Below are 12,815 nucleotides of genomic sequence, written 5' to 3' on the forward strand. Positions count from 1 at the left end.
GGGTTGGCTGTGTGTCTGTTGAGGAGAGGGAAGACTGGGGTTGGCTGTGTGTCTGAGGAGAGGGAAGACTGGGGTTGGCTGTGTGTCTGAGGAGAGGGAAGACTGGGGTTGGCTGTGTGTCTGAGGAGGGGAAGACGGGGTTGGCTGTGTGTCTGTTGAGGAGAGGAAAGACTGGGGTTGGCTGTCTGTCTGTTGAGGAGAGGGAAGACTGGGGTTGGCTGTGTGTCGGAGGAGAGGGAAGACTGGGGTTGGCTGTGTGTCTGAGGAGAGGGAAGACTGGGGTTGGCTGTGTGTCTGAGGAGAGGGAAGACTGGGGTTGGCTGTGTGTCTGTTGAGAGGGAAGACGGGGTTGGCTGTGTGTCTGAGGAGAGGAAGACTGGGGTTGGCTGTGTGTCTGAGGAGAGGGAAGACGGGGTTGGCTGTGTGTCTGTTGAGGAGAGGGAAGACTGGGGTTGGCTGTGTGTTTTATCATACAGTGTTCCAAGAAGAGGCCTTTCACAATGGAAAACAGGGTTCATGTTGGCTGTGATTGGGCTCCACATCTGAGGAGAGGGAAAACATTACTGTTGGGGAGGGCTGTGTGTTGAGGAGAGGGAAGACTGGGGTTGGCTGTGTGTCTGTTGAGAGGGAAGACGGGGTTGGCTGTGTGTTGAGGAGAGGGAAGACGGGGGTTGGCTGTGTGTTTTTATCATACCAAACACCTCAGTGTTCCAAGAAGAAATGTAATTTTAATGAAGCCTTTCACAATGGAAAACAGTGGTTCATGTTCGCTTTGCCTGTGATTGGGCTCCACATCTGACACCACTGATTGGCTTTGGTTGATTCCAAACATTACTGTTGCGTAGGAGGAGCCTGGTAGCTCTTGTCAAAACAAACAGGGAAGTTGAGCCAACAAGTTACCTTCAGGTTGTGTTAAACCATTACTTTATATCCCTAACAGTGTGTTATTGTGTCCACTGCATCAATACAAAAAACATCTGTGTGTGAAAGGCTTGTGTTACGCTGTGTAATGTATTCCCAGAGCAGAGCAACACTTAATGACTCTACACTGTGTAGTGTATTCCCAGAGCAGAGCAACACTTAATGACTCTACACTGTGTAATGTATTCCCAGAGCAGAGCAACACTTAATGACTCTACACTGTGTAGTGTATTCCCAGAGCAACACTTAATGACTCTACACTGTGTAATGTATTCCCAGAGCAGAGCAACACTTAATGACTCTACACTGTGTAATGTATTCCCAGAGCAACACTTAATGACTCTATACTGTGTAATGTATTCCCAGAGCAGAGCAACACTTAATGACTCTACACTGTGTAATGTATTCCCAGAGCAACACTTAATGACTCTACACTGTGTAATGTATTCCCAGAGCAACACTTAATGACTCTATACTGTGTAATGTATTCCCAGAGCAACACTTAATGACTCTACACTGTGTAGTGTATTCCCAGAGCAACACTTAATGACTCTACACTGTGTAATGTATTCCCAGAGCAGAGCAACACTTAATGACTCTACACTGTGTAGTGTATTCCCAGAGCAGAGCAACACTTAATGACTCTATACTGTGTAATGTATTCCCAGAGCAGAGCAACACTTAATGACTCTACACTGTGTAATGTATTCCCAGAGCAGAGCAACACTTAATGACTCTACACTGTGTAATGTATTCCCAGAGCAGAGCAACACTTAATGACTCTATACTGTGTAATGTATTCCCAGAGCAGAGCAACACTTAATGACTCTACACTGTGTAATGTATTCCCAGAGCAACACTTAATGACTCTACACTGTGTAATGTATTCCCAGAGCAGAGCAACACTTAATGACTCTATACTGTGTAATGTATTCCCAGAGCAACACTTAATGACTCTATACTGTGTAATGTATTCCCAGAGCAACACTTAATGACTCTATACTGTGTAATGTATTCCCAGAGCAACACTTAATGACTCTATACTGTGTAATGTATTCCCAGAGCAGAGCAACACTTAATGACTCTACACTGTGTAATGTATTCCCAGAGCAACACTTAATGACTCTATACTGTGTAATGTATTCCCAGAGCAACACTTAATGACTCTACACTGTGTAATGTATTCCCAGAGCAACACTTAATGACTCTACACTGTGTAGTGTATTCCCAGAGCAACATTTAATGACTCTACACTGTGTAATGTATTCCCAGAGCAACACTTAATGACTCTATACTGTGCAATGTATTCCCAGAGCAGAGCAACACTTAATGACTCTACACTGTGTCCAAAATGGCACCCTATTCCACATACAGGATAGTACAGGCCCTGCTATAATTAATAATAACCCTATGGGTCCTAGTCTAAAGTAGTGCACTATATAGGGAATAGGGTCCTGGTCTAAAGTAGTGCACTAAATCAAATCAAATGTAATTGGTCACATACACATGGTTAGCAGATATTATTGGTCACATGGTTAGCAGATATTATTGGTCACATATACACATGGTTAGCAGATGTTAATGGTCACATGGTTAGCAGATGTTAATGGTCACATGGTTAGCATATGTAATTGGTCACATACACATGGTTAGCAGATGTTATTGGTCACATGGTTAGCAGATGTTATTGGTCACATGGTTAGCAGATGTTATTGGTCACATACACATGGTTAGCAGATGTTAATGGTCACATGGTTAGCAGATGTTATTGGTCACATATACACATGGTTAGCAGATGTTAATGGTCACATATACACATGGTTAGCAGATGTTAATGGTCACATATACACATGGTTAGCAGATGTTAATGGTCACATGGTTAGCAGATGTTATTGGTCACATGGTTAGCAGATGTTAATGGTCACATGGTTAGCAGATGTTAATGGTCACATATACACATGGTTAGCAGATGTTATTGGTCACATGGTTAGCAGATGTTATTGGTCACATGGTTAGCAGATGTTAATGGTCACATATACACATGGTTAGCAGATGTTAATGGTCACATGGTTAGCAGATGTTAATGGTCACATGGTTAGCAGATGTTAATGGTCACATACACATGGTTAGCAGATGTTATTGGTCACATGGTTAGCATATGTAATTGGTCACATACACATGGTTAGCAGATGTTAATGGTCACATGGTTAGCAGATGTTATTGGTCACATGGTTAGCAGATGTTATTGGTCACATGGTTAGCAGATGTTAATGGTCACATATACACATGGTTAGCAGATGTTAATGGTCACATGGTTAGCAGATGTTAATGGTCACATGGTTAGCAGATGTTATTGGTCACATATACACATGGTTAGCAGATGTTATTGGTCACATGGTCAGCAGATGTTATTGGTCACATATACACATGGTTAGCAGATGTTAATGGTCACATGGTTAGCAGATGTTAATGGTCACATGGTTAGCAGATGTTATTGGTCACATGGTCAGCAGATGTTATTGGTCACATGGTTAGCAGATGTTATTGGTCACATATACACATGGTTAGCAGATGTTAATGGTCACATGGTTAGTAGATGTTAATGGTCACATGGTTAGCAGATGTTATTGGTCACATGGTCAGCAGATGTTATTGGTCACATATACACATGGTTAGCAGATGTTAATGGTCACATGGTTAGCAGATGTTATTGGTCACATATACACATGGTTAGCAGATGTTATTGGTCACATGGCTAATGATCCATGTATTAAAGTGACCAGTGATTGGGTCTCCATGTAGGCAGCAGCCTCTCTGAGTTAGTGATGGCTGTTTAACAGTCTGATGGCCTTGAGGTAGAAGCTGTTTAACAGTCTGATGGCCTTGAGATAGAAGCTGTTTAACGGTCTGACGGCCTTGAGGTAGAAGCTGTTTAACGGTCTGACGGCCTTGAGGTAGAAGCTGTTTAACGGTCTGACGGCCTTGAGGTAGAAGCTGTTTATCGGTCTGACGGCCTTGAGGTAGAAGCTGTTTATCGGTCTGACGGCCTTGAGGTAGAAGCTGTTTATCGGTCTGACGGCCTTGAGGTAGAAGCTGTTTATCGGTCTGACGGCCTTGAGGTAGAAGCTGTTTATCGGTCTGACGGCCTTGAGGTAGAAGCTGTTTATCGGTCTGACGGCCTTGAGGTAGAAGCTGTTTATCGGTCTGACGGCCTTGAGGTAGAAGCTGTTTATCGGTCTGACGGCCTTGAGGTAGAAGCTGTTTAACGGTCTGACGGCCTTGAGGTAGAAGCTGTTTAACGGTCTGACGGCCTTGAGGTAGAAGCTGTTTAACGGTCTGACGGCCTTGAGGTAGAAGCTGTTTAACGGTCTGACGGCCTTGAGGTAGAAGCTGTTTAACGGTCTGACGGCCTTGAGGTAGAAGCTGTTTAACGGTCTGACGGCCTTGAGGTAGAAGCTGTTTAACGGTCTGACGGCCTTGAGGTAGAAGCTGTTTAACGGTCTGACGGCCTTGAGGTAGAAGCTGTTTAACAGTCTGACGGCCTTGAGATAGAAGCTGTTTAACGGTCTGACGGCCTTGAGATAGAAGCTGTTTAACGGTCTGACGGCCTTGAGATAGAAGCTGTTTAACGGTCTGACGGCCTTGAGATAGAAGCTGTTTAACGGTCTGATGGCCTTGAGGTAGAAGTTGTTTAACGGTCTGACGGCCTTGAGATAGAAGTTGTTCTTCAGTGTCTCGGTCCCAGCTTTGAATCCTCTGTAATAGGGTGCCATTTCGGGAAGCTCCCTAGTTTCCGTGATGCAAATTGAAGACCGTGTGAGCCGAGTAGCACTAAATAATACCCTTTTAGACAGACCTTACAGTGTGTCGCAAAATAAAATATAATCTGCCACTGGTTTTTAGAGCCCAAGTCATACGGTCTGTTTTCCCATGTCCCGTTCTCATTCCGTTTACTTAAACAAATCCATTGAATACAGGCTACACCCTCGCAAAATACTTAATTCTTAATTTATTTTTAGTCAGGTCCTAAGAAACACAAGACTAATTTTAAAATGTATTTTTACAAAAATGAACAGAACGACGTTGATTTTGTAATTATCTTACTGCTCTGTGAAGCCTAAATGCTCAGTAAAGAATCTGTTCTCATCTCTTCTACAGGCATTCAACATCCATGTGAATAGCGTTCTGCACTGTCAGGTACGCTACAGCCAGCTGCTCGGCCTGCACCAACAGGTAAGACGGCAACAGGCATGCATTGCATTCAGAAAGTATTCAGACCCCTTGACTTAAAAACAAATATATATCTACGTTATGCTAAAATGTAATAAAAACATATTTCTCCTCAATCTACACAATACCCATAGTGACAAAGCAAAAAACTGATTTGTAGAACGTTTTGCACAAAAACAACCAGAAATCACATATAAGTATTCAGACCCTTTACTCAGTACTTTGTTAAAATACCTTTGGCAGCGATTACAGTCTTGGGTATAAAGCTACAAGCTTGGCACACCTGTATTTGGAGAGTTTCTCCCGTTCTTCTCTGCAGATCCTCTCAAGCTCTGTCAGTTGGGATGGAGAGTGTCGCCGCAAAGCTATTTTCAGTTCTCCTTCCAGAAGGACAACCATCTCCACAGAGGAACTCTAGAGCTCTGTCAGAGGGACCATCGGGTTCTTGGTCCTTCTGTAGCTCAGTTGGTAGAGCATGGCGCTTGTAACGCCAGGGTAGTGGGTTCGATTCCCGGGACCACCCATACGTAGAATGTATGCACACATGACTGTAAGTCGCTTTGGATAAAAGCTTCTGCTAAATGGCATATATTATTATTATTATATTGGCCACCTCCCTGACCAAAGCCGTTCTCCCCCGATTGCTTAGTTTGGCCAGGTGGCCAGCTCTAGGAAGAGTCTTGGTTGTTCCAAAACTTAATCAATTTAAGAATGATGGATGCTACTGTGTTCTTGGCGACCTTCAATACTGTGGAAATGGTTCAGTACCCTTCCCCAGATCTGTGCCTCGACACAATCCTGTCTCAGAGCTCTTTGCACATTTGCACTTCCACCTCATGGCCTTGGTTTTTGATCTGACATGCACTGTCAACTGTGGGACCTTATATAGACAGGTGTGTGCCTTTCCAAATTGTATTTATTTATTTATTTATTTCACCTTTATTTAACCAGGTAGGCTAGTTGAGAACAAGTTCTCATTTGCAACTGCGACCTGGCCAAGATAAAGCAAAGCAGTGTGACATACAACAACACAGAGTTACACATGGAGTAAACAATTAACAAGTCAATAACACAGTAGAAAAAAAAGAGTCTATATACATTGTGTGCAAAAGGCATGTGGAGGTAGGCGAATAATTACAATTTTGCAGATTAACACTGGAGTGATAAATGATCAGATGGTCATGTACAGGTAGAGATATTGGTGTGCAAAAGAGCAGAAAAGTAAATAAATAAAAACAGTATGGGGATGAGGTAGGTGAAAATGGGTGGGCTATTTACCGATAGTCTATGTACAGCTGCAGCGATCGGTTAGCTGCTCAGATAGCAGATGTTTGAAGTTGGTGAGGGAGATAAAAGTCTCCAACTTCAGCGATTTTTGCAATTCGTTCCAGTCACAGGCAGCAGAGAACTGGAACGAAAGGCGGCCAAATGAGGTGTTGGTTTTAGGGATGATCAGTGAGATACACCTGCTGGAGCGCGTCATTTCCAATCAATTGAATTTACCACAGGTGGACTCCAAGTTGTAGAAACATCTCAAGGATGATCAATGGAAACAGGATGCACCTGAGCTTAATTTTGAGTACCATAGCAAAGGTATTTGGTTGTTTAAAAATAAATACATTTGCAAACATTTCTAAAAACCTGTTCTCTTTGTCATTATGGGGTATTGTGATGTCATTATGTTGTTTTGTGATGTCATTATGTTGTTTTGTGATGCCATTATGGGGTATTGTGATGTCATTATGGGGTATTGTGATGTCATTATGGGTTATTGCGTGTAGATTGCTGAGGAAATGGTCATATGTAATCCATTTTAGAATAAGGCTGTAACGTAACAAAATGAATACTTTCTGAAGGCTTTATGTGCAGCTTCAAAACAAATTGGTGATCAGGAATATGAGCTGTTTACTTTGCTCACCAGCAGAATCAAGCAACAATTACTAGCATAGAACCTACTGGTCTTTTGGTACGTCAACATTGCTTGAAATTGACACATTAGCTTTATGAAGCTTACATTTGGATTCACCCAGTTTATGATAATTATCTCAACCGTCCGTGATCGGGAGTCCCATAGGACGGCGCATAATTTGCCCAGCGTCGTCCGGGTTAGGGGAGGGTTTGGTCGGGGTAGACAGTCATTGTAAAATAAGGATTTGTTCTTAATTTAACAGATTTTCCTAGTTAAATAAAGGTTAAATAAAAATAACTTGAGACTTGACTTTCTCTTAGAATACATGGCTTGACTCGACTCTACCTGTTCTACTGGGGACTCGACTCGAGACTCGACCTGTTCTACTGGGGACTCGACTCGAGACTCGACCTGTTCTACTGGGGACTCGAGACTCGACCCGTCCTACTGGGGACTCGTGTCTAGACTCTACCTGTTCTACTGGGGACTCGACTTCGAGACTCTGACCTGTTCTACTGGGGACTCGAGACTCTACCTGTTCTACTGGGGACTCGAGACTCGACCTGTTCTACTGGGGACTCGAGACTCTACCTGTTCTACTGGGGACTCGAGACTCTACCTGTTCTACTGGGGACTCGAGACTCTACCTGTTCTACTGGGGACTCGAGACTCTACCTGTTCTACTGGGGACTCGAGACTCTACCTGTTCTACTGGGGACTCGACTCGAGACTCTGACCTGTTCTACTGGGGACTCGAGACTCTACCTGTTCTACTGGGGACTCGAGACTCTACCTGTTCTACTGGGGACTCGACTCGAGACTCGACCTGTTCTACTGGGGACTCGACTCGAGACTCGACCTGTTCTACTGGGGACTCGAGACTCGAGACTCGGACCGTGTGACTTGAATAACAGTGACTTCTGTGTCTATGCCAGCCCTTCTAGTTTACCCAGCTTCATCTGTAGTGTAGTCACGGTGCAGTAACTGTAAACTCATGAACACAAACCCCTTCCTCAGGGAATGTTCTTACAGGTGCTGGCGAAACTACTGGAAGTGGATGTTAAATGGAGTGTTATTGGTAGTGACAGCTGAGCAGAAAGCCCGTGGGACTTTGTAGCTTCATCTACATTTTTAGAGGGACAATAATTCTATTCCACTGTGTAGGAGAGAGGTTGTAGCCCTAATAGCATTCTGGTTGTATTCTACTGTGTAGGAGAGAGGTTGTATCTAATAGCATTCTGGTTGTATTCTACTGTGTAGGAGAGCGGTTGTCTCTAATAGCATTCTGGTTGTATTCCACTGTGTAGGAGAGAGGTTGTAGCCCTAATAGCATTCTGGTTGTATTCTACTGTGTAGGAGAGAGGTTGTATCTAATAGCATTCTGGTTGTATTCTACTGTGTAGGAGAGAGGTTGTATCTAATAGCATTCTGGTTGTATTCTACTGTGTAGGAGAGAGGTTGTATCTAATAGCATTCTGGTTGTATTCCACTGTGTAGGAGAGAGGTTGTATCTAATAGCATTCTGGTTGTATTCCACTGTGTAGGAGAGAGGTTGTATCTAATAGCATTCTGGTTGTATTCCACTGTGTAGGAGAGAGGTTGTAGCCCTAATAGCATTCTGGTTGTATTCTACTGTGTAGGAGAGAGGTTGTATCTAATAGCATTCTGGTTGTATTCCACTGTGTAGGAGAGAGGTTGTAGCCCTAATAGCATTCTGGTTGTATTCCACTGTGTAGGAGAGAGGTTGTATCTAATAGCATTCTGGTTGTATTCTACTGTGTAGGAGAGAGGTTGTATCTAATAGCATTCTGGTTGTATTCCACTGTGTAGGAGAGAGGTTGTAGCCCTAATAGCATTCTGGTTGTATTCCACTGTGTAGGAGAGAGGTTGTAGCCCTAATAGCATTCTGGTTGTATTCCACTGTGTAGGAGAGAGGTTGTAGCCCTAATAGCATTCTGGTTGTATTCCACTGTGTAGGAGAGAGGTTGTCATTTGAGGCTCAGCTGGTGTGTCTGCCTGTGGATACTGAGCGAGTATCCAGCACAGAGACCCTGGTCTGCTTCTTCCTCTACACCATCATTACAATTACGTAGGAAATGAAAAAACACCCTGCTACTTTTCACTACGATTGTCTTCCAAATGACTACCTATTCCCTTTTATAGTGCACTACTTTAGACCAGGGTCTATAGGGTAGTAGTGCACTACTTTAGACCAGGGTCTATAGGGTAGTAGTGCACTACTTTAGACCAGGGCCTATAGGGTAGTAGTGCACTACTTTAGACCAGGGTCTATAGGGTAGTAGTGCACTACTTTAGACCAGGGTCTATAGGGTAGTAGTGCACTACTTTAGACCAGGGTCTATAGGGTAGTAGTGCACTACTTTAGACCAGGGCCTATAGGGGTAGTAGTGCACTACTTTAGACCAGGGTCTATAGGGTAGTAGTGCACTACTTTAGACCAGGGCCTATAGGGGTAGTAGTGCACTACTTTAGACCAGGGTCTATAGGGTAGTAGTGCACTACTTTAGACCAGGGCCTATAGGGGTAGTAGTGCACTACTTTAGACCAGGGTCTATAGGGTAGTAGTGCACTACTTTAGACCAGGGTCTATAGGGGTAGTAGTGCACTACTTTAGACCAGGGCCTATAGGGTAGCAGTGCACTACTTTAGACCAGGGTCTATAGGGTAGTAGTGCACTACTTTAGACCAGGGCCTATAGGGGTAGTAGTGCACTACTTTAGACCAGGGTCTATAGGGGTAGTAGTGCACTACTTTAGACCAGGGCCTATAGGGGTAGTAGTGCACTACTTTAGACCAGGGCCTATAGGGGTAGTAGTGCACTACTTTAGACCAGGGCCTATAGGGGTAGTAGTGCACTACTTTAGACCAGGGCCTATAGGGTAGTAGTGCACTAGGACCCATAGGTCTCTGGTTAAAAGTAGATAACAGGCTGCCATTTGGGACACCGGCTATATGTTATCTTTTAAAAACGGATCTGAATTAAAACACCAGTTGGTTCTTGAGGGTCCGAGAAGTTTTAGTTGAAACATCTTGTTTATAGCCTTAGATCGTCTGATGATAAAGTCCCTGAGTTCAACAGGAATGAGTTAAATCAACTCGGCCTGGCTAGACAGTAGAAACCAGTCGTCTGCTGTCTGGGTGTGTTTGACATGGAAACTATCTACCGAACTGACTGGGTTTGAAATAAACCTGTGATTCATCCTCAGACTGCTCATAAGTTACACCACGTTTTCCAACGAGCTTCAGATGAGGGAACCACTTGTGTATCCATGTTTTCTAGTTTAACTTTGGCCTTGGGGAACCATTGTGTCCATGTTTTCTAGTTTAACTTTGGCCTGGGGGAACCATTGTGTATCCATGTTTTCTAGTTTAACTTTGGCCTGGGGGAACCATTGTGTATCCATGTTTTCTAGTTTAACTTTGGCCTGGGGGAACCATTGTGTATCCATGTTTTCTAGTTTAACTTTGGCCTGGGGGAACCATTGTGTCCATGTTTTCTAGTTTAACTTTGGCCTGGGGGAACCATTGTGTATCCATGTTTTCTAGTTTAACTTTGGCCTGGGGAACCATTGTGTATCCATGTTTTTTAGTTTAACTTTGGCCTGGGGGAACCATTGTGTATCCATCCATGTTTTCTAGTTTAACTTTGGCCTGGGGGAACCATTGTGTATCCATCCATGTTTTCTAGTTTAACTTTGGCCTGGGGGAACCATTGTGTATCCATGTTTTTTAGTTTAACTTTGGCCTGGGGAACCATTGTGTATCCATCCATGTTTTTTAGTTTAACTTTGGCCTGGGGGAACCATTGTGTATCCATCCATGTTTTCTAGTTTAACTTTGGCCTGGGGGAACCATTGTGTATCCATCCATGTTTTCTAGTTTAACTTTGGCCTGGGGGAACCATTGTGCATCCATGTTTTCTAGTTTAACTTTGGCCTGGGGGAACCATTGTGTGTCCATGTTTTCCTCTCAACCCATTACTCCTATTATAAAGACTGAATATAATGTTTAGAATGTAACTTTTTTTTAAGTAACCAACAATTTAAATATATTGTAGCAGGCATCACATTGTTCCCCTGCTTTTTCTTTATCTTGGGACTGAAATCTGGGTCCAGCGATTGTCAAGCCAAACCTTTTGAGGAGGTGTTGAAGTTGTTACATTACCCTCAGCCTTTTTGGGAGAGCTTTTCCACACACTCCTCTATACCAAGTCCAATGGCCTCACGGGGCGACATCCCACCTCAGACACCAATGTAGCGAATTTTGGGGGCAGCCCCAACCGGGACTCAAACCCAGGTCCAGCGACTCTCAAGGTGTTCGGAAGAGTTTTTATTTTTTACAACAAAATAATTGAAGCTGTTCTGGCTCATGGTGGCCCAACAACCTATTAAGACACTTTATGTTGGTGTTTCCTTTATTCTGGAAGTTATCTGTAGCAGCAGACAACACGGAGAATGGAACAGCTGGATGTGGGAAACGTCTTGAGTCGCACAAAACAGAAACCGTTCGGAAATGACAATGTCGTCATGTGTACAACATCTAGAAACCTGTGCTACTATACTGAGAGCTTTGCCGTTTCTAAACAGACTTATTTGGGTGTTTTTTTGGGGGGGGGGAATCTTTGTTAATGTTTTTTTCAGGGCAGTACACAACGAGGACGAGGAAGTGATTTGCTGTTTCTCAACAAAAAAACGTGAAATCACATAAAAGGAGTCTGGACCCTTTTTTTATAACATGCCATTAAAAACAAAAATATAGATTTGGTTGTAAAAAAAATACCTTCTCCTTAAAAGTTTTCTACAATATGATCTGTATCAGAGTAGTTCAAACTATTATTATGATTTAATATTACATTTACATTTAAGTCATTTAGCAGACGCTCTTATCCAGAGCGACTTACAAATTGGTGCATTCACCTTATGACATCCAGTGGAACAGCCACTTTACAATAGTGCATCTAAATGTAATATAACATGCTCAATACATTTCCAGACTAGTCCTTTTCTTCCCATTTGGCTTCAGAACTTGAACTTGTATGCTTTTAATTTCCTCCCAGATAAAGAAAGAATATGGTAACAACGTGGTACCCGCTTTCCCCCCAAAGAAGATATTCACGCTGACGCCGGCCGAGGTGGAGCAGAGACGAGAACAGCTGGAGAAATACATGCAAGCTGGTGAGATCACGTTTTCACTTCTGGGCCCCTGTATTTGAGTTTAGGGGTCAACTCCAGTTCATTTAAGTTCCAATTCACTTAACTCAGAAGATGATTTAACATTCCAATTCCAGTATTGTTCAGAGAAAAGTGATTTATTTTCTACAAGGATGTTTAAATTCTCATAAGGGGCAGTATAGTATTACAGGCAGTATGGTAGAACAGGCAGTAGCCGGCTCAATAAGGGGCAGTATAGTATTACAGGCAGTATGGTAGAACAGGCAGTAGCCGGCTCAATAAGGGGCAGTATAGTATTACAGGCAGTATGGTATAACAGGCAGTAGCCGGCTCAATAAGGGGCAGTATAGTATTACAGGCAGTATGGTAGAACAGGCAGTAGCCGGCTCAATAAGGGGCAGTATGGTAGAACAGGCAGTTGCCGGCTCAATAAGGGGCAGTATAGTAGAACAGGCAGTAGCCGGCTCAATAAGGGGCAGTATGGTAGAACAGGCAGTAGCCGGCTCAATAAGGGGCAGTATGGTAGAACAGGCAGTAGCCGGCTCAATAAGGGGCAGTATGGT

At 43.4% G+C, this 12,815-nt stretch overlaps 1 protein-coding gene across 1 annotated transcript in view; it reads left to right on the forward strand.

Moving 5' to 3' along the window:
* The window catches only part of LOC118373550 (sorting nexin-17), an 83,100-nt gene that overhangs the window by 18,507 nt on the left and 51,778 nt on the right, over positions 1–12,815 (forward strand). Inside the window, exons 2-3 of the mRNA XM_052471643.1 lie at positions 5,080–5,154; positions 12,138–12,255. Coding sequence (XP_052327603.1) covers positions 5,080–5,154; positions 12,138–12,255 — 193 coding nt within the window. The remainder of the gene's footprint in view (positions 1–5,079; positions 5,155–12,137; positions 12,256–12,815) is intronic.

This window comes from Oncorhynchus keta, chromosome 19 (genome assembly GCF_023373465.1).
Source record: "Oncorhynchus keta strain PuntledgeMale-10-30-2019 chromosome 19, Oket_V2, whole genome shotgun sequence".
Lineage (NCBI taxonomy): Eukaryota > Metazoa > Chordata > Actinopteri > Salmoniformes > Salmonidae > Oncorhynchus > Oncorhynchus keta.